Source organism: Manihot esculenta, chromosome 9 (assembly GCF_001659605.2).
Source record: "Manihot esculenta cultivar AM560-2 chromosome 9, M.esculenta_v8, whole genome shotgun sequence".
Taxonomy (NCBI): Eukaryota; Viridiplantae; Streptophyta; class Magnoliopsida; order Malpighiales; family Euphorbiaceae; genus Manihot; species Manihot esculenta.
Genome location: NC_035169.2, coordinates 2334549 through 2354055, shown reverse-complemented (window position 1 = coordinate 2354055; position 19507 = coordinate 2334549). Strand labels below are relative to the sequence as shown.

General features: G+C 28.3%; 3 protein-coding genes across 3 annotated transcripts in view; all 3 read right to left on the bottom strand.

The window, feature by feature from the left end:
- The window catches only part of LOC110607986 (pentatricopeptide repeat-containing protein At5g55840), a 106789-nt gene that overhangs the window by 19310 nt on the left and 67972 nt on the right, over positions 1 to 19507 (bottom strand). Inside the window, exons 6-7 of the mRNA XM_043959806.1 lie at positions 13329 to 13401; positions 13099 to 13144 (exon numbers count right to left, since the gene is read on the bottom strand). The gene's annotated coding sequence lies outside the window, so the exon portion shown is untranslated. The remainder of the gene's footprint in view (positions 1 to 13098; positions 13145 to 13328; positions 13402 to 19507) is intronic.
- Positions 748 to 3501, bottom strand: LOC122721248 (pentatricopeptide repeat-containing protein At1g63330-like). Its single transcript, XM_021747169.2, has 2 exons — positions 1262 to 3501; positions 748 to 1159 (listed from the first exon to the last, which is right to left on the bottom strand). Exon 1 carries the CDS (start codon positions 3364 to 3366, stop codon positions 1351 to 1353), a length of 2016 nt encoding a protein of 671 aa, XP_021602861.2. The 5' UTR covers positions 3367 to 3501; the 3' UTR covers positions 748 to 1159; positions 1262 to 1350.
- On the bottom strand, positions 13729 to 15459 carry LOC122721205 (pentatricopeptide repeat-containing protein At1g63330-like). The gene has a single exon (XM_043959807.1). It carries the CDS (start codon positions 15457 to 15459, stop codon positions 13729 to 13731), a length of 1731 nt encoding a protein of 576 aa, XP_043815742.1.

Below are 19507 nucleotides of genomic sequence, written 5' to 3'. Positions count from 1 at the left end.
CATTTAAAGGTGCAGATATAAAGATCATACCTGGATTATCTGTGTTTTGAAGACTCAAAGGATCTGAATCATTTTGCAATTGGTTTCCTACCTCTCAATATGTACCCTGTCAGACCTATCTTCTCTGATAAAACTAACTTCCATTTGCCATGGATGCAGAATAAAAAAACTTCAACAATTACCAGCAAGCAAAAAGAAAAATACCATGTCTAAACAAAAGCTCAAAGAAAATTTTATTGAGTATATTACAAAGTTTACAATGTGCTAAACACAAAATCTCGCTTAATGTACAGCTGGAAGGAGAAAAGAAACAACCAAAGCAACTTTTCTTGCCTAACTTTTCTCAAACAGTAAGAAACAATGTGTTTCCCCTTCATAACACCATACAAACGTATCACAAAATGCACCATATAAATAACTCAATAGGTGGTCTAAAATATATTTGTTATATACCATATTGACAAAATGATCATACTTGATTGTATTATTATTATATCATAAAGATATATCATACAGAGATGATTTCCTAAGTATTTTTCCTTAATATACAGCCATTGTAACTAATTTACTATCACATGATTCAACAATCTCAACAACTATAATTGCTAGATTTCTGTCAACCAAGAAACCGATAAAGAAAAATGGTAGATTTCTCAACCACTACACTTGTATTATGGGGCTGCATATCCTGCACCTGCATTTATAGGATAGTCTAGTTGCTAAATCAATTCTCCATTAAAGCTCCACTTGTTTATAATCACTATTTTCATTATTATTAAAAATATAATAATCAAGCAAAAACGAATTGCTTATACCTTTATGTTTAGAAAGGTGAAGTTGCAATCATATCCTAGCAAGTAGCTACAAGAAAATTGATAGCATTTTAAAAGGTCATTGAGCACAAAAGTAAAATAGATAAAGATTCTTAAGCATTGTAGCATGGAATCAATTAGTTTTAGTTCTCAACTCATTCTTAGGACTGAGCTCTCGAGTTTAGGCTGTAGTAGCAGCCCAAAAAAAATTGTAAGGAAGATGGTGGGTTTACCAGCAACTTGATCATTAGAAATCTATGACCTCCAGTCATCAACAACCTTATATCCAAAGAGATCTAGTCCATGTCTGAGTTCAAGCGAAAGGAACACACATATCATGGTTTCCACTGCAGGTAATTTACGGTGTTAGAAATTTTCATTTTGTGGAAGAGAATCATAGCTGACTGAAATTAAAAATGAAATTTGAAGAAGTTAGTTAAATTACATACCTACTACATTTGAAGAAGGCAAATTACCAAGTTTCTCTCCAAGACACCCTTGAACGGTCAAGATATAACAACTTTAATTTGCTAATCCCTCATTGCACCCCTTTAGAAGCCTTAGAACGATTTCGTAGTTTGCTTAGAATGAGATCATTATTCAGCGATAAATGTACTACCAATTCTGTGGTAGCAGCATCAGCAGAGAACCCCTTATCAACCATTTCGTTGATTAGTTCTGATGCTTTTGGTAAATCCTCATGCTTGAGAAACCCTTGAATGATGATATTATAACAGCAATTATTTGGTAAACATCCTACCTTTTCCATGTCTTTAAATACCTTATACGCTTCATCCATTAATCCTTGTTGGCAGAGTCCTTTCATAATTGCACTATATACATAAACATCAGGTTGTAAACCCATTTCAAAAAGACTAGAAAAAAGTTCCTTGGCATCATTAATCTTCCCAACTTTGCACATACCATTGATCAGACTGCTATAGATTACAAAATTAGGCTTCAACTGACTTTCCTCCATTTCTTTCAATAGGGTGAGTGCTTCATCGAGATTCCCCTGTCTACACAAGCCATCAATCATAATTGAGAAGGTTACTATATTTGGCTGTTGACCATGAGAGCACATATCCTTAAAGAGCTCTTTTGCAGTTTGGGGCCTCCCTGCTTGAAACATACCCTCTATAAGAGTAGAATAAGTAACAACATTAGGAACTAAACCTTTATGAGACATTTCATCAAAAATTTCCTTTGCATCATCTATCATTTTGCACTTACAATATCCATTGATCAAAATGGTGTAGCTAAAAATGCCAGCTATTTCATTGGTCACCATCAGATCAAATACCTTTCTAGCCTTATCAATTTGCTTGCACAGACAATATCCATCCATCAATGAACTATAAGTGACAACATTAGGTTCCACACCTCTTTGAATCATTATTTTGATTATATTCTCTGCATTTGAAACCAGTCCTTTCTTACAAAGGGTATCGATCAATATATTGAAGGTAAAAACATTAGGGGATATGTTCCTCCCCACCATTACTTTCAACAAGGCCAAAGCTTCCTTGAATTGGTCTGAAATGCAAAGACCATCAATTAAGGAAGTGTAGGTGACCACATTAGGCTCTACACCTCTTTGAATCATTACATTGAATGTATTTTGAGCCTCTGAAACCATTCCATCCTTACAAAGAGCATCAATCAATACATTGAAGGTATAAACATCTGGTAATATGTTCTGCTGCACCATTTCATTCATCAAGGCCAAAGCTTGGTTCTTTTGGCCTAATTTGCAAACGCCGTGAATTAAACCAGTGTAAGTGATGACATCAAGTGAAATGCCCTTATTCCTCATTTGAGAGAAGAGCTCTAAAGCCTCACCAACTAGCTCATCCTTGCAAAGGGCGTCAATGATTGCATTGTATGTCACAACATTTGGCTCACAACCTCTATCAGCCATTCCCTTTAGTAGCCCAATAGCCACATTTGTTTTCCCAAATTTACACATTCCGTTTATTATCACATTGTAAGTGTAAACATTAGGTTGATAACCACATGCAACCATATCATCGAAAAATTCCACTGCTTTATCGATTTTACTCTCCATACAAAGCCCATTAATTAAGGTAGTAAATGTCACAACGTTAGGCTCCAATCCCAATTTGAGCATCTTACCAAAAACAGAGAAGCCAAAATCCACAAGGTGTAAGTGGCAGAAGCAATTAATTAAGATGCTAAGAGAATAAACATCGTGTGAGATTCCTAGCAATTCAATTGTTTTGGACATGGAAAAGACAGTGTGATATTGTTTCATTTTCACAAGGGCAGATAAGAATCTACTAAATTGAGCCCTAGAAGGAAGAGGATGCTTATGAATTACATGATTGAAGGATGCAATGGCATCATCAAGGTGGGTAAAAGAAGCAGATTTGAAGTTATTTGTCAAGAAGCGTGCATCTTCAAGTGTGGAAGTAGAAGAATGGCAATAATTGGTAAATAAGAATAGGAATGGAGATTGAATGGTACCAATTGCCCCTTGTAGCTGAAGATGGAAGTTCCTGCTCTTCCTCCTCCAAGGCATCTTCATCATCATCGATCTCTAGTCAGTTGTTTTTAGGGATGGATCGGAGATTGGGAATGAGGAAAGGAAATAGAGAATCGGAAAAGGAAGGCTCTCTGCCTGCTGGTAAAGTGGTAAGGATAACAAAAGGAAATTGGGAATTGTTTATATGCGCCACATTTTGTAATTTTTTATTAATTTAAAAATATTATTTAATAACAAATTAAATTTATCATTTTATAATAATAATATTTTAGATATAAACCTAATTAAATCTTTACTTTTACTCTACGACCAAATAATCTGAATTCAAAATTTTAGATCAACTATATTTTTATACTATTATACAAATGTCAAATAAATTTCGATCTAATCTAATATTATAAAATAAGTTATAGGTTAATTGATTAAAAAAATCAAGGTTTACTTATTTATATTTTAATTTTAATTTTCTAATTTTAATTTAATTGATTTAATCCCTATAATTTTAGTATAATTTTATTCCATCCGTAAATTTTTAAATTTAATTATCTAGTCAAATCTATTATTATAATTATTTTTCTAATTGATCAATTGACTTAACCGAAAAAAAACTTAACATTTATATTATTTATATTTTGATCTAAATATTTAAATTTTAGATAAATTAATCCATAATTTATATTTAGAGTAATTTTAATTAATTAAAATAAATAATTTAATTATTAAATAAATATTTCACATCTTTAATAGTGATAAATTTTATTTTATAATTTATATTTTGATCAATTGACTTAACCGAAAAAACTTAACATTTATATTATTTATATTTTGATCTAAATATTTAAATTTTAAATAAATTAATCCACAATTTATATTTAGAGTAATTTTAATTAATTAAATAAATAATTTAATTATTAAATAAATATTTCACATCTTTAATAGTGATAAATTTTATTTTATAATTATAATTATAAATTATTTATTATAAATATATTATTTAATTTAAAATAATAATATATATAAAATAATTAAAAATAATAAATTTATTATAAAATCTTTATAATTATAGATATAAAATAAAAAATTTTATCTATGTTTAACAGTTGAATTATTATTATATTTGAAATTAAATATATTATTTAATTATAATTACGTATGAGTTATTTATATTTAAAAAATAATAAAATATTATTTTTGACATTTTATCTGAACTCTTATATTTTAATTATTTAAAATTGATTAAAATCACATTCAAATATAAATATTAAATTAATTAAATTAAAATTTAAACATTTAAATTAAAATATAAAATAATATAAACATTAAATTTTTTAATAATTTGATCATTAATTTATATAAAAAATAATAATATAAGTGATAAGTTGAAAATTTTTAAATTGACAGATTAATTAAAATTACATTAAAATATAAAAATTAATAAATTAAAATTAAAATATAAATTTAGGCAAACAACTTTTTAAATCAATTCGCCTAAACTCTATAGAAACAAAAATGCTCTTCAATCTCCATGTTATAATATTATATAATTAATGATTTTTTTCATGTGCCACTGTATATTTTCTCCCTTCCTTTCCCGCTTCCTACCACTCTCCTCTTTCATTGTCCTTCAATTTATATTCTCTGCCACCATTACCACCTCTTCAACATTGTCACCCTTATTATCATCCATTTTTTTATTCTTAAGTTGTCAGATTTATCTCTTGTGGCTTTTCTTACACTAAGATTCATGATGTCCAAGTTCCTACACTCCTAGCATCTAGCAAATCTCCATTTATAAATCACATGTTGAGAGAATTGATGGCTATTCTTCAAGGAACACCCCTTAACAAGTCCATTTTTACTAATATTCTTGCATAACCCTCTATACCCTCTTCACAGTTTCTCATCGTGCTACCTATTCTACTCAGCATCTCTACATTCTAGAATTTCCAAGGCAATCCTAGGAGTTGTACTTATATATATTTTTTGGATTGATTTCAAGTCAATTCTCAACATTAACTTCCATTGCATCAAAATTAAGGGTTTTTTTTTATATAAATGATATAGGGTCTATTTTCAAAAACTCACATCTTACTCTTCTCAAGTTAAAAGTTAAACTAGTAAATATTATCTTTCATAAAAAAAAAAATAAAATTTAGACTACACCTCTTCTATTTGTTCATATCGAAACTCTCAATTCCTTGAACTCAATGATTTATTTCAAATACACTCCTAATCAATCGATTTCTCTCTCACATATTTACTCTACGCATCTGTGGTTCTGAATTTTATAATCTTCTATCCATTCATAATTGCTGGAGGAATAAATCGTAATTCCTCCTCCGAATGCTTGCTCCTATTCTAAGAGAACAAACGTGCCTAAATTTTTTTTAGACAAAAGGCTCATTTTAGCCTCTTAATTGTTATTGGCCAATAGTCAATTAAATTCTTAAAGATTTTATGAATCCAATCAAGCCTCTTAACTTTCAATATTGACCTAATTATCCTACATATTATAATTTTAAGTAAATTAAATCCAAATTAATAATTGCAACATAACTCTATTAAATATTTATCCATTAAAATATTTTAAAATTTTTAAAGTTAAAAAATCAAGAATATTATCTCCAAAACTGCAGTAACCTCTTATCTTCAAAACCTAAAAAATCTAAACTTGTTTTCTTAATTAGCGATGACTATGGAGAGTCATGTTTTCATGTCATTCATCTTAGAAGTAGATACTTATCCATATTTATCATTTCACTTTCATGAACTGCTAAGGAAGAAAGATTCACAGCGTCATCAAACATAAATTCACAAACCCACTCAACATTATGACCATAGTATCATTAGTATTTTCAACTAAAATGAAAGTAGTTCTTGAGTTTGGAGGATATATTTACGGTGGCATATAAAGGAAGCTTGAAGAGCACTTCTAAGCCATTTGTGTTAGCTGAATTAAGAGGAAAGATGCTAGAGATGCAAGAGGAAAGATGTTGAGTAATATTGTTATGAGATTGAGTGGGTAAGTAAAGGATGATGGAAGTGGAGATGAGGTTGGATGGGATTTGGATTTGTTGGTGATGAAGATAGAGATGAGGATGCAATGAAATGGGGTTAGATTTTATGTATTCATTTTTTATAAATGATTTATTTAGTTTTATTTTAATTTCTTAAAATATAAAATTAATATTTGATTCATTTAAAAGCTTATTTTTACTTATTTATTTGATTCTGTTAATTAACACTATTAAATTTAGAGTTATTAAATCAAAATTGAAAGTTGAGGGGTTCGATTGGACTTAAAAGTCTTTAAGGTCTTAAATGACTATTGCCAATAATTAAAGGACTAAAATGGGCCTTTTACCTTTTTTTTTTTTTTTTTTTTTTATACCGATCACTTATGCTTTTGGAAACTCTTTAAGGAATGAAAGGGAAACCAAGTTTTGGCAATAGACTGAACAATTTCTCTTGTTTTCTGACGTCCTTGTCATTAAAAATGCTAGATCCTAGTGACATTTCAAAGGTGATAAAATGGAGTTTTTTAACTGTCAATCATTTTAGCTCCAAGCTTCTTTATGCACTTAGTGACTGGAACTTTAGTGACTGGATGATGATACACATATTCAACATATATTTTAATTAATATTTAATTAAATGATATTTAAATACTATTTATTTTGGATAATTTTTATGAATTTTATACAGAAATACAAATGATAATAAAAATGAGTCAAGTTCAAAGAAAAAGAAACTGATTGTGTATAGTGGCTGAATAGACTTGGCCAGAGTATTGGACAAGACTCTGAATAGCAATAAAGACGTAATTGACGGAAGATCTAAAAAACTTTTGATTTAACCCTAAATCATATGATTCTCGTAAAAAAAAAAAATTAGAAAACCTTCTCTCTCGCTGGGAAATAAATTAGAAAGCTATTTTACTAAGATACTATGATTTTAACTTTTTAGAAAGATAATTTTGGATAGTTCTCTAGGATTCTCTTTTTGTTGTAAGAACAAATATCCTTTGCTTTTGGCCAAAACTTTTCATTATTTCTGGTGTTCAAGAGCAGCTATGAGTGACTGATTTCTCTTATTTTAGTTGAAAATAGATCGGAATTTTACTTTTTTTTCAAGAATTGTGAGATCTAAACTTAATTATTATTATACAATTTCAATTATTATTATTATTATTACTTTGTTGAGATCTAAACTTAATTATTAATATGCAATTTCAGTTATTATTATTATTATTACTTTGTTGATTGATCAAATAGAACTTGTTGTTCAAATTATAGCTAAATAATATATTGTTAGTTTGGATATTTGAGTCTGTAATTACTTTTGTTATTCAATTATATATAACAATTAGCCTAATCCGCTGAGCAATTTACAATGTGGTTTAATTTATTTGTTAAAATTAAATCTCTCCAATTCTTAAGACAATTAATATATTAAACCAAATAAACTTTTTTGAATTGTTTGTTAGTTAAAATTCATTAGTCAATATTTTTTAATTAATTTATACCTAAAGAGAGATTGTTGTGAAGAGTATCTCTCATGACTAAATTCAATTTATTGGAATAAATAAAGATCTTTTTTATTCAATTTATTCTTTAATTAAAATAAATTTACATTAATTTTTTCTCAAGTTTATTATTAGAATTTCACTTAATTATTATTTTTTTAATTATCTTCATTTGACTTTAATTTCATTCTTTGATAAAATCTCACTTTATTTGTATTGTCTTTTCATTAGAGAATTTTAGTGTTAATTCTCCGTGAGTACGATCCTGTTAACCTATACATAATTTATATTTGTTAAATTTGAATAAATTATTTTTTTTACTTCGACATCCATTCTAGGAGAATTACAAAACCTCTAGTATCATCCGTCACCTCCAATTAGGATTATACATGGCTTTTAGGGTTATAAACTGTATCAAAATCTAAAAAATATATATATTTTGTAAGAATCAAACAAAAAATTTAGTTATTTAATTTTAATTTTAGTTCTTTACTAAAAAATCAAATCGTAACCAAAATCATACTAAAAATTAATTCCATATATATATATATAATGATTTTAGTTAGTTATATTATATAGTTGCAATGATATGACTTATATCCCATTTAATTTATAATTTCAATATAATCTTATAAATTATATTCTAAAATATAAAGTTATTTATGAATTATTGGAGGTTTCATGAAAACTTAGTTCATTACCGGTGTACACATACTCTCTATTTGATTATGTTACAAAAAAAATTTAAAAATGTACGAATTTTTGCATTTATATTCTAAACTTAAAATTTTAGACAATAAAATCGATCTTTTCACATTTGTCTCAATTTTAGCCATTAATCTTAATTAATTTTGATCAAAATTTATTTTAATCCACTTATCATGATTGGATAAATATTCCAAACATTTACAATAATTTATATTTATATTCAAAATTTTAAATTTTGAATAATTAAATCAAATTTTTTTGATTTATCATGTTTATAACTAGAGAATTAAATTGAATATGAAAAAGTTAACCGTAAGTATATATCTTTATAGACATATACTTCCTTCACCATAGCTTTTCCTTTTAGCGTTTTGCCTCTCTATCTCGCTTAAATCATTAAAGTAGTATATTCTTTTAAGGATGTATTGTATGATACTGAGATTTTGTAGCATAGAGAAAATGCTATGTGATTACTACCAAGAAGCATTTTTTTTTTTTTTATATTTGATTTTTTATAAGCAGTTCTAAAACTAGCAATTTGATAAAAGCTTGAGCAAAATCTTGTAACTAGTTGCTTATGGAATCTCTGAACAAACAATCTCCCAAAACCAAATTGTTTCTCCTTCTCCTATGAATCTAATCAGAAATAGAGCATAAAAACCTGTTTCTCCTTCTCCTATGAATCTAATCAGAAATAGAATATAAAAACCTCTAATATGACTCTTAGTCTGATTGACGTTCAGATATCTCTTTTTCTCAAAATTAGATGAATCACCATATCGCTGCTTTGAGTTTGCCCTCCAAAAAATATGTGTTCCTCTAGTTTCAAAAGCTCCACCCTAATTTTGCGCAACTAAATTTAACACTTTATAAATAGATGTTTTCTGACCTTGCTCTAACTCACCCTCTTTGAACAGATGATGATGTGTTTTATATAATATAATAATAATAATAATTATTATTATTATTATTATTTTAAATAATGAGTTAAATTTGATCACTTATTATCAAAATATCACATTATTATATGAAAATATTTATTTAAAGTCATCTAGAAAGATAGTAATAAAATTAAATTAAGAAAATACATTATTTTAGTTGATTTTATTATTATAAATGAAATATTTAAATTTTATTTATTTATTTATTTGCTGATATCTATATTCAATGAAATTATCAATAACATATATTAAAAAAAAATTATTATAGCCCAATTATATATAAATCATAAGTTAAAAAAAATTATCCTAATACAATAACCATTGCAAAATTAATATAATATATTTTTATTTTATTTAAAATTATTAATTTTCAATAATAAATTACATTTGGTGATAATAAATTATATTTAGACATTTATAATTTAAAAGATACTAATAATATTTTTAGTATATATAACATTTATCGTTAATTATTTTATTTATAATTTGATTTTAATATAATACAAAATACTATATACAAAATTTTACTCTAATAAGAGAAATCTATTTCACCTAACCAGCCTAGAATCAAAAATATATTTGACAAAGTCCTTAATTTCATCTAAATCCTATACACGCACACTCTACAACTGATGTGAGTTCCGAAGGTTCTCAGTAATTCCATAAGTATGATTTTAACAATCCATAAGTATGATTTTCATTGTTAAAGCCAATCTTCTTTTGCTTATAATTTTTAAACCAATTAGGGTATCTATGTGTCCAAAAGTTTTACAAATACCACATAATTTATCTGAAACTCTTTATAATAGCTTTACAACTCGTTAATTCTCTCTCTCTCAAGCTATACTTCAAAAGCACCACATTCACAAATAGTTAGATGATGCTTTCAAACACCAAGTTTATCCCATCAATTTTGTAAAGAAAACAATAACTAATATAGATTCTTGACTGAAACTACTTATTTCTTTCTTTAATTGGTATATAAGTCCCTCTCCCATAAATCCTTTGCACTATATGCATACAAAAAACTTCCACCAACTTCCACTAGTTTCTTAGAGATGGAATTTAAAATCTAACTCACCATGCTATCAACTCTCATTCAAAACCGGTGGGGCAATTAGAGGAATTTGCACTCTACGATTTATAAATCCTAATTTCTTATGATATACAAAAACTTATTAATTGATTTCTCGATTTTAAAAAATAAAATAAATTTTTTTTTAAATTTTAAAAAATATATTAATTAATTATTAAATATTTTACTATTTAATCCATGTAATATTAAAAATTCATTAGTTAGTTATTTAGTTTTGTAAAAATGCCTATTAATTAGTCCATCCATATCGAAGACATTTTAGACTTGTTTATAAGTAAAATTTACTATTTAATATCTATAATATAGAAAAATACATTAGTTAGTTTCTTTATTTTAAAAAATACATTAAACATCCTTCAAGTATTAAAAATATATTAATTAATCATTTTATTAATTTTACCTATTATATATTTTATTATTATTTTACTATTTAATATCCGTAGAAAAGAAAATTTATTAGTTGATTCCTTATTTTTATAAAAATATTTACTAATTAGTTCTTTGAAGACATTTAAAATTTTTTTTGTAAAAATTTAATAGCTAATAGCTAAAATTGATAGAGAAATTAATAAGTAGATTTTTAAAATTTGAGAAATGTTTTAATATATTTTTTAAAATTAATAAATTAATTAGTGAACTTTCTTATATTAAGAAACTAAATAGTAATTTTTATTTTTAAAATACTTAAAAGCTAAAATTAACGTAACCGACCAGTCCGTAGACTTTTTAAAATCTCTAGAAAGCTTTAAATTTATTTTTTCAAAATAGACTAACTAATAAGTTTTTCTATATTACCAATAATCAAATAATAATTTTTTGTTATAATATCATATATTGTGTAAACATAATTTATTAATATTTTTATGTATAACCATTTAAAAAATTATTTATACTATTTTTATATATAATCATTTATAAAATAATATTTTTATGTATAACCATTTATAAAATAATATTTTAACAAATTATATTATTTCTTACCATTATATAAAAATTTATACTTATTTTTATATAATCAATTTTTGAGAAAATAAAAAACAAAAATCATGAAGTGATATTGAATGTACCCTTAATTAGTCGTTATTTTATATTATTAAACTATATTTCTTAGTGTAATATTTTTTATAAAACAAATAAAGTCTTAATTTTTATATTATCTTTATTTCAAGGATTTGGTGTCAAACGAATATATATATATATATATATATATATATATATATATATGAGTGCAATTGTGTAGAAAGTGAATTAAGAAATTAATTTGCTTATTGGTAAATTGATATTTTTAAATAGGCTTATCAGCAATTAATAAACTAGTTTTTATTTTATATTTTTAACATCTACCGTTCATAAATATGAAACTCTTTCCTCCACTCCCAACTTTCTAACTTCCTAACTTATTCTTTTAAGAATGAGAAGGCTGAACATAGAATTATACTAAAAACAAACTCATATTCAATCTACTCTTTAATGATGCTTTAAACCACCAAGTTTATCCCATAGTTTCTTCAATTTTGTAAAGTAAACAACAACTCATATAGATTCTTAGCTTATTCCTTTCTTTAATTGGTGTATAAGTTGCCCAAATCTTTCTTTAAAGCAAGTTTCATAGTCATAGACATACTCCAAGTCGAATAATTTACTAAATTTAACGGTGCAGATAGATATGAGAATCCTACTTGGATTATCTGAGTTTTGAAGTGTAGAAGGATCTGAATCATTTTGCAATTGGTTTCCTACCTCTCAATATATACCCTGTCAGCCCCACCTTCTCTAACAAACCATTTCCCATGGAAGCAGTCACAAAAACTTCATGAAAGATGCATCTTGCAAAAAGAAAAATACCATGTACAAACAAGAGCCCAAAGAAAATTTTATTGAGTATATTACAAGGTTTAGAAAGTGGTAAAAACATAAGATGTCTCATTATATACTGCTGAAAGGAGAAAAGAAACAACCAAAACAACTTTTCTTGCCTAACTTAACTAACGTCTCAAACAGTACATCCAATCAACTTGGCACAAAGTAAAGAATCTCAAAGGGAAGAATATATATATACCTTCCACAAGCATTTCTAAAATTCAAATTTTCATGTTAAAAAATTGATTTCATTGGAAAAGATTGTGAACTTCATATTATTAGACGCTAATGCAATGATTTCACAGATTTGACTTGAAGGAAAATATAAGAAATTAAGGATCTATATATATATATATATACCCAATTTGATGACTAGAAAAAAAAAGGTGACAAAGAGGATGTTTGCTTTTCCCTCAATTCCCATAACATTTTCTGTTGTCTATAATTTTAGTGACATTTCATCCAACCAACAACTGCAGAAGTCTAGTGATTCTCTTACCTTGTATTCTGAGACTGTACATCCTGCACCCTGCATTTATAGTGTAGTATAATTGTTAAAACAATTCTCAATTAAAGCACACTGGTTTATAATCATTAGTTTCATTATTATTAAAAATTATAATAACTAAGCAAAAATGAATTGCTTATACCTTTATGGTTAGAAAGGTGAAGTTGTAGTCATATCCTTGCAAGTACCTACAAGAGAAATGATAGCATTTTGAAAGGTCATTGAGCACAAAAATAAAAATAGATAAAGATTCTTAGGCATTGTAGTATGGAACCAATTAGTTTTAGTTCTCAACTCAATTTTAGGACTGAGCTCTCGAGTAAAGGCTGTAGCAGCAGCCGAAAAAAATTGTAATGGAGATGGTGGGTTTACCAGCAACTTGATGATTAGAAATCCATGACCTCCATTCATCAACAATCTTATATCAAAGAGATCTAGTCCATGTCTGAATTCAAGCGAAAGGCACACACAAATCATGGTTTCCACCACAGGCAGTGTTAGAAATTTTCATTTTGTGGAAGAGAATCACAGCTGATTGAAATTAAAAATGATATTTGAAGAAGTTAGTTAAATTACATATCTATTATATTTGAAAAAGGTAATTACCAAGTTGCGCTCCAAGATACACTTGAATGGTCAAGATATAACAACTTTAGTTTGCTGATCCCTCATTGCGGACCTTTAAAAGCCTCAGAATGAGATTATTATTCCGCGATAAATATACTACCAATTCTGCTCCAAGATACACTTGAATGGTCAAGATATAACAACTTTAGTTTGCTGATCCCTCATTGCGGACCTTTAAAAGCCTCAGAATGAGATTATTATTCCGCGATAAATATACTACCAATTCTGTGGTAGCATCATCAGCAGAGAACCCCTTATCAACCATTTCGTTGATTAGTTCTGATGCTTTTGGTAAATCCTCATGCTTGAGAAACCCTTGAATGATGATATTATAACAACAATTATCTGGTAAACATCCTACCTTTTCCATGTCTTTAAATACCTTATACGCTTCATCCATTAATCCTTGTTGGCAGAGTCCTTTCATAATTGCGTTATATACATAAACGTCAGGTTGTAAACCAATTTCAAAAAGACTAGAAAAAAGTTCCTTGGCATCATTAATCTTCCCAACTTTGCACATACCATTGATCAGACTGCTATAGATCACAACATTAGGCTTCAACTGACTTTTCTCCATTGCTGTCAATAGTGCGAGTGCCTCATCGAGATTCCCCTGTCTACACAAGCCATCAATCATAATTGAGAAGGTTACTATATCTGGCTGTTGACCATGAGAGCACATATCCTTAAAAAGCTCTTTTGCATTTTGGGGCCTCCCTGCTTGAAACATACCCTTTATAAGAGTATGATAAGTAACAACATTAGGAACTAAACCTTTATGAGACATTTCATCAAAAAGTTCCTCTGCATCATCTATCATTTTGCACTTACAATATCCATTGATCAAAATGTTATAGCCTAAAATGTCAGCTATTTCATTGGTCACCATCAGATCAAATACCTTTCTAGCCTTATCAATTTGCTTGCACAGACAATATCCATCCATCAATGAATTATAAGTGACAACATCAGGTTCCACACCTCTTTGAATCATTATCTTGATTATTTTCTGTGCATTTGAAACCAGTCCTTTCTTACAAAGAGTGTCGATCAATATATTGAAGGTAAAAACACTAGGGGATATGTTCCTCCCCACCATTTCTTTCAACAAGGCCACAGCTTCCTTGAATTGGTCTGAAATGCAAAGACCATCAATTAAGGAATTGTAGGTGACCACATCAGGCTCTACACCTCTTTGAATCATTACATTGAATGTATTTTGAGCCTCTGCAACCATTCCATCCTTACAAAGAGCGTCAATCAATACATTGAAGGTATAAACATCAGGTGATATGTTCTGCTCCACCATTTCATTCATCAAGGCCAAAGCTTGGTTCTTTTGGCCTAATTTGCAAACACCGTGAATTAAACCAGTATAAGTGATGACATTAGGTGAAATGCCCTTATTCCTCATTTGAGAGAAGAGATCTAAAGCCTCACCAACTAGCTCATCCTTGCAAAGTGCGTCAATGATTGCATTGTATGTCACAACATTTGGCTCACAACCTCTATCAACCATTCCCTTTAGTAGCCCAATAGCCACTTTTGTTTTCCCAAATTTACAGATTCCGTTTATTATCGTAATGTAAGTATAAACATCAGGTTGATAACCACGTGCAACCATATCATCGAAAAATTCCACCGCTTTATCGATTTTACGCTCCATACAAAGCCCATTAATTAAGCTATTAAATGTCACAGTGGTAGGCTCCAATCCGAATTTGAACATCTTCCCGAAAACAGAGAAGCCAAAATCCACAAGATGTAAACGGCAGAAGCAATTAATTAAGATGTTAAGAGAATAAATATTGTGAGAGATTCCTAGCAATTCAATTGTTTTGGACATGGAAAGGACAGTATGATATTGTTTCATTTTCGCAAGGGCAGATAAGAATCTATTAAATGGAATCCTAGAAGGCAGAGGATGTTTATGAATTACATGATTGAATGAAGCAATGGCATCATCAAGGTGGGTAAAAGAAGCAGATTTGAAATTATTTGTCAAGAAGCGTGCATCTTTAAGTGTGGAAGTAGAAGAATGGCAATCATTGGTAAATAAGAATAGGAATGGAGATTGAATGGTACCAATTGCCCCTTGTAGCTGAAGATGGAAGCTCCTGCTCTTCCTCCTCCAAGGCATCTTCATCATCATGGATCTCTCGTCAGTTGTTTTTAGGGATGGATCGGAGATTGGGAATGAGGAAAGGAAATAGAGAATCGGAAAAGGAAGGCTCTCTGCCTGCTGGTAAAGGAAACGAATATATATATATATATATGAGTGCAGTTGTGCAGAAAGTAACGAATATATATATATATATATATGAGTGCAGTTGTGCAGAAAGTAACGAATATATATATATATATATATATAAGGTTTAGGCGTCATAGGGTAGAACAGGCAGTGGCCGCAACATAATTCAAGATCTTTAAAAATGGATCCTTTTCTGTGTAAATCGGCTAGTACAGTAAAATCAGATGATTCAGAGTCGTCAGAAATTAAAAAAGTAATAAACAAAAATGAATTAATATTGGAAGATTTTGTAAAAGCAATAGATGAATGGGAAATTCCTAAAGTAGATAAAGAACAGATTTATAAAATTCCAAAGTTTAATGTTTTTAAAACAGATTATGTAATAAAAACAGAGGAAAGAGATTTTCAATTAAGTAAACCCTTTGAGAAAATAACTCTTTTATCACCAAGAACATTAAATCATCATAGAAGTAAAAAATATAAATATATTCATATAGGATTAATTCAAGTAGGCATAAAACCTCTGACTAGAGAAGGATTAAATACTAGTATTTTGGCTGTAGTCAGGGATGCTAGATTTTTAAACTTTCAGGATTCTTTGCTAGGATCTGTAGAAACTAGTCTAAGCGAAGGACCCATATCTTTTGAAGTTTATCCAGATATGACTATTTCACTAAATGATTTAAATATTCTAGAAAGCATAGTTCTAGAAATAAAAACCCATAATTATAAAATGAAACAAGGCTCTATTCCTATAGCATTAATATATAAAATTCATTACAAAGCTATGAACTCGGCTTTTGCGACTAAATATAAATTACAACCTAAATTAGGGGAAACGAGATTTTTACAGACAGATCTGACTAAAACAAATACTGTAATTCCTAAAACAATTCAATGGAAAGATATAACCTTGCCAGATGAATGGATACTAGAAGGTATAGTTCCTCCACCAGAACCAGAAAAGGTAAAGCCAAATACAAGTTTAAGTAAAATTGAGCAGTTTGAAGATGGTAAAGTATCATTAAAATTTAACAGAAGCATGAGCAGTAGATATACAGGATCTTCATCCTCAGTAATAACAGATGATATAGGAAGAGTATCAAATATACCATCAGTAATATATGCAACATATAAAGAAGATGAACCTAAACCAGTAATGCAAACTATAGTACAACATAGGCATTCCATATCAGAAATTCCAAATAGACATCTTAAAATGAAAGGGGTAGATTATAGTTCTTCAGTTCCTCAAGCAGTTTATAATCCAGTAGAAAATTATCTAAATCAACAGGCCGAAATGGCACCATCATCACCCGAATCACCTTCAGCATCTGCCATAACAGAAAACATAAATAATATAAACAGAGAATTAAATGCCCTTAGTAAAGAAAAACTTGAAAAGAAATTTCTAAAAGAAATAACAAAGACAAAAAACTTATATAAGTTAAATAAGATTATTAAAAAACATAAGTTTGAAGATCTAAAAGAAGAATATCTAAATTATAATAGCCAAAATGAAGAACAAATAGGATTTTTTGATTGGTTCAAACTATGCAAAAAGAAAAGTATTAATCCAATAACTATAAGGGATAAAAGGCCAGAGTGGATAGTAAATGACAAAGTTGTACAGAGTGATTTTCCACCTAAAACAATTAGTAAAATAAAACATGGAGAAAATGAAATAGTTTGTGCGCCATATAAAATAGCTAAAGAAAATGATGCAGATAAGAAAATAATAGAACAAAATAACTTTAGTAATGCAAGTTTAATATGTTTAGGAACTCAGTTAAAAAAGATAGAGAAAATTTTAAAAGATAAGGATGAAGAGGTAGAAAAGAAAAAAGAAATAAAACCTCATATGTTTAAACCCTACCAAATATCTAGTTCAAGCCAGAAGGAATTAAAAGCAAATAAAAATGAATTTTTGCAAAGTCTAAAAGACCAGTTAAGTAAGATAGAGGTCTCAGAATCAAGTAGAAATATAATCCCAGAAACCCCACAGTCTGGAAATATAAATGCATTAAATGAAGAATCCGAGTCTGAGCAAAGTCAGCCAGATTCAGAAGATATAAAACAATTTGAAATAAATCCCATATCACATAGAGAGATAGTAAGTAGGGCACCAGACCTAAGGGTCATGGAAAAACCAAACATAACATCTCAGTTTAAATATAATGCTTCAACAGTATATGAATGGAATATAGATGGACTATCTGAATATAATATTTTAAGCCTATTACAACAAATGACAATGGCAGCCAATGCTTATAAAACCCAGTCTTTTGCCTCAGATAGAGCAATAGCAGAAATAATTATAGCAGGTTTCACAGGACAACTAAAAGGATGGTGGGATTACCATCTAACAGATATGCAGCAATTAGAAATATTAAATTCAGTTCAGGTAAATAGTGATGGAGAACCCATATATAATGAAACTGGAGAAACTATCCAAGATGCAGTATCAACTCTAATCTTAACAATTTCTTTACATTTTATAGGAGACCCTTCTCTCTTAAAAGATAAAAATGCAGAACTTCTAAGCAATTTAAAATGTAAAAAATTAAGTGATTTCCAAAATTATAAAACTACGTTTCTAACCAGATTAATGTTAAGAGAAGATTCAAACCAAGATTTTTGGAAAGAAAAATTCTTAGCAGGACTCCCTTATTTCTTAGGAGAGAAAGTCAGAAATAATATAAAACAGCATTTTGGTAACCCGATACCATATAAAAGACTAACATATGGACAATTAGTAAGCATAATTCAGAAGGAAGGATTGCAGATATGTCAAGATCTAAGACTACAAAAGACTTTAAAATATGAAATGCATAAAACTAAACAAGAATTAGGATCTTTTTGTAAACAATTTGATTATGGTATAATGCAAGATAAAAGTTGCAATGGGCAATGCTCTAGAATTAAGCCAAGGAAATATTATAAAAAAGATAGGTATTATAAAAAGAGATATGTAACAAAACCTAATAGGGAAGAATATTATAAAAGAAAAAATGTTAAAACTCATAAAAAATATGAAAGGAAGAAGCCAGAAGAAAGAAACCAAAATAAAAGGTCTTTTAAAGATTTAACATGTTATAATTGTGGTAAAAAGGGACATACATCTAAGTTTTGTAGATTTAATAAAAGATTAAATGAGTTAGGATTAGATGAAGAAATAACAAATAAAATCCAAGAAATATGTTTAAGCTCAGAAACCTCAGAGACAGATATAACTGAAAGTGAAAATCAAATAGATGAGTTAGTCACTAGCTCATCCGAACAATCAATAAATGTTTTAACTAAAGAACAAGATTCATTATTAAATTTAATAAATGGAATTGAAGACAATAAAACCAAAGAAAAAATTCTTAAAAGACTAATAAAAAGCTTTGATGAATCAGAAGAAATAAAAAATACTATGCCAAAAATAGAAAAACAAACATATGACTTAACCAAAATATTGAGTAAAAATAAAGAACCTAAAGAGAAAATAACCGTAGGGGAATTACAAAGGGAAATTAAAATAATAAAAGCTGAAGTAAAGGAGCTAAAACAACAACTTCAGACAGATTCGAGAAGGATAAAAGCTTTAGAAAGTCAACTAATCTCTGAACCATCTTCCTCTTCAGAAGAAGAAGAAGAAGAAGCTAATAACATGGATCAATCAGAA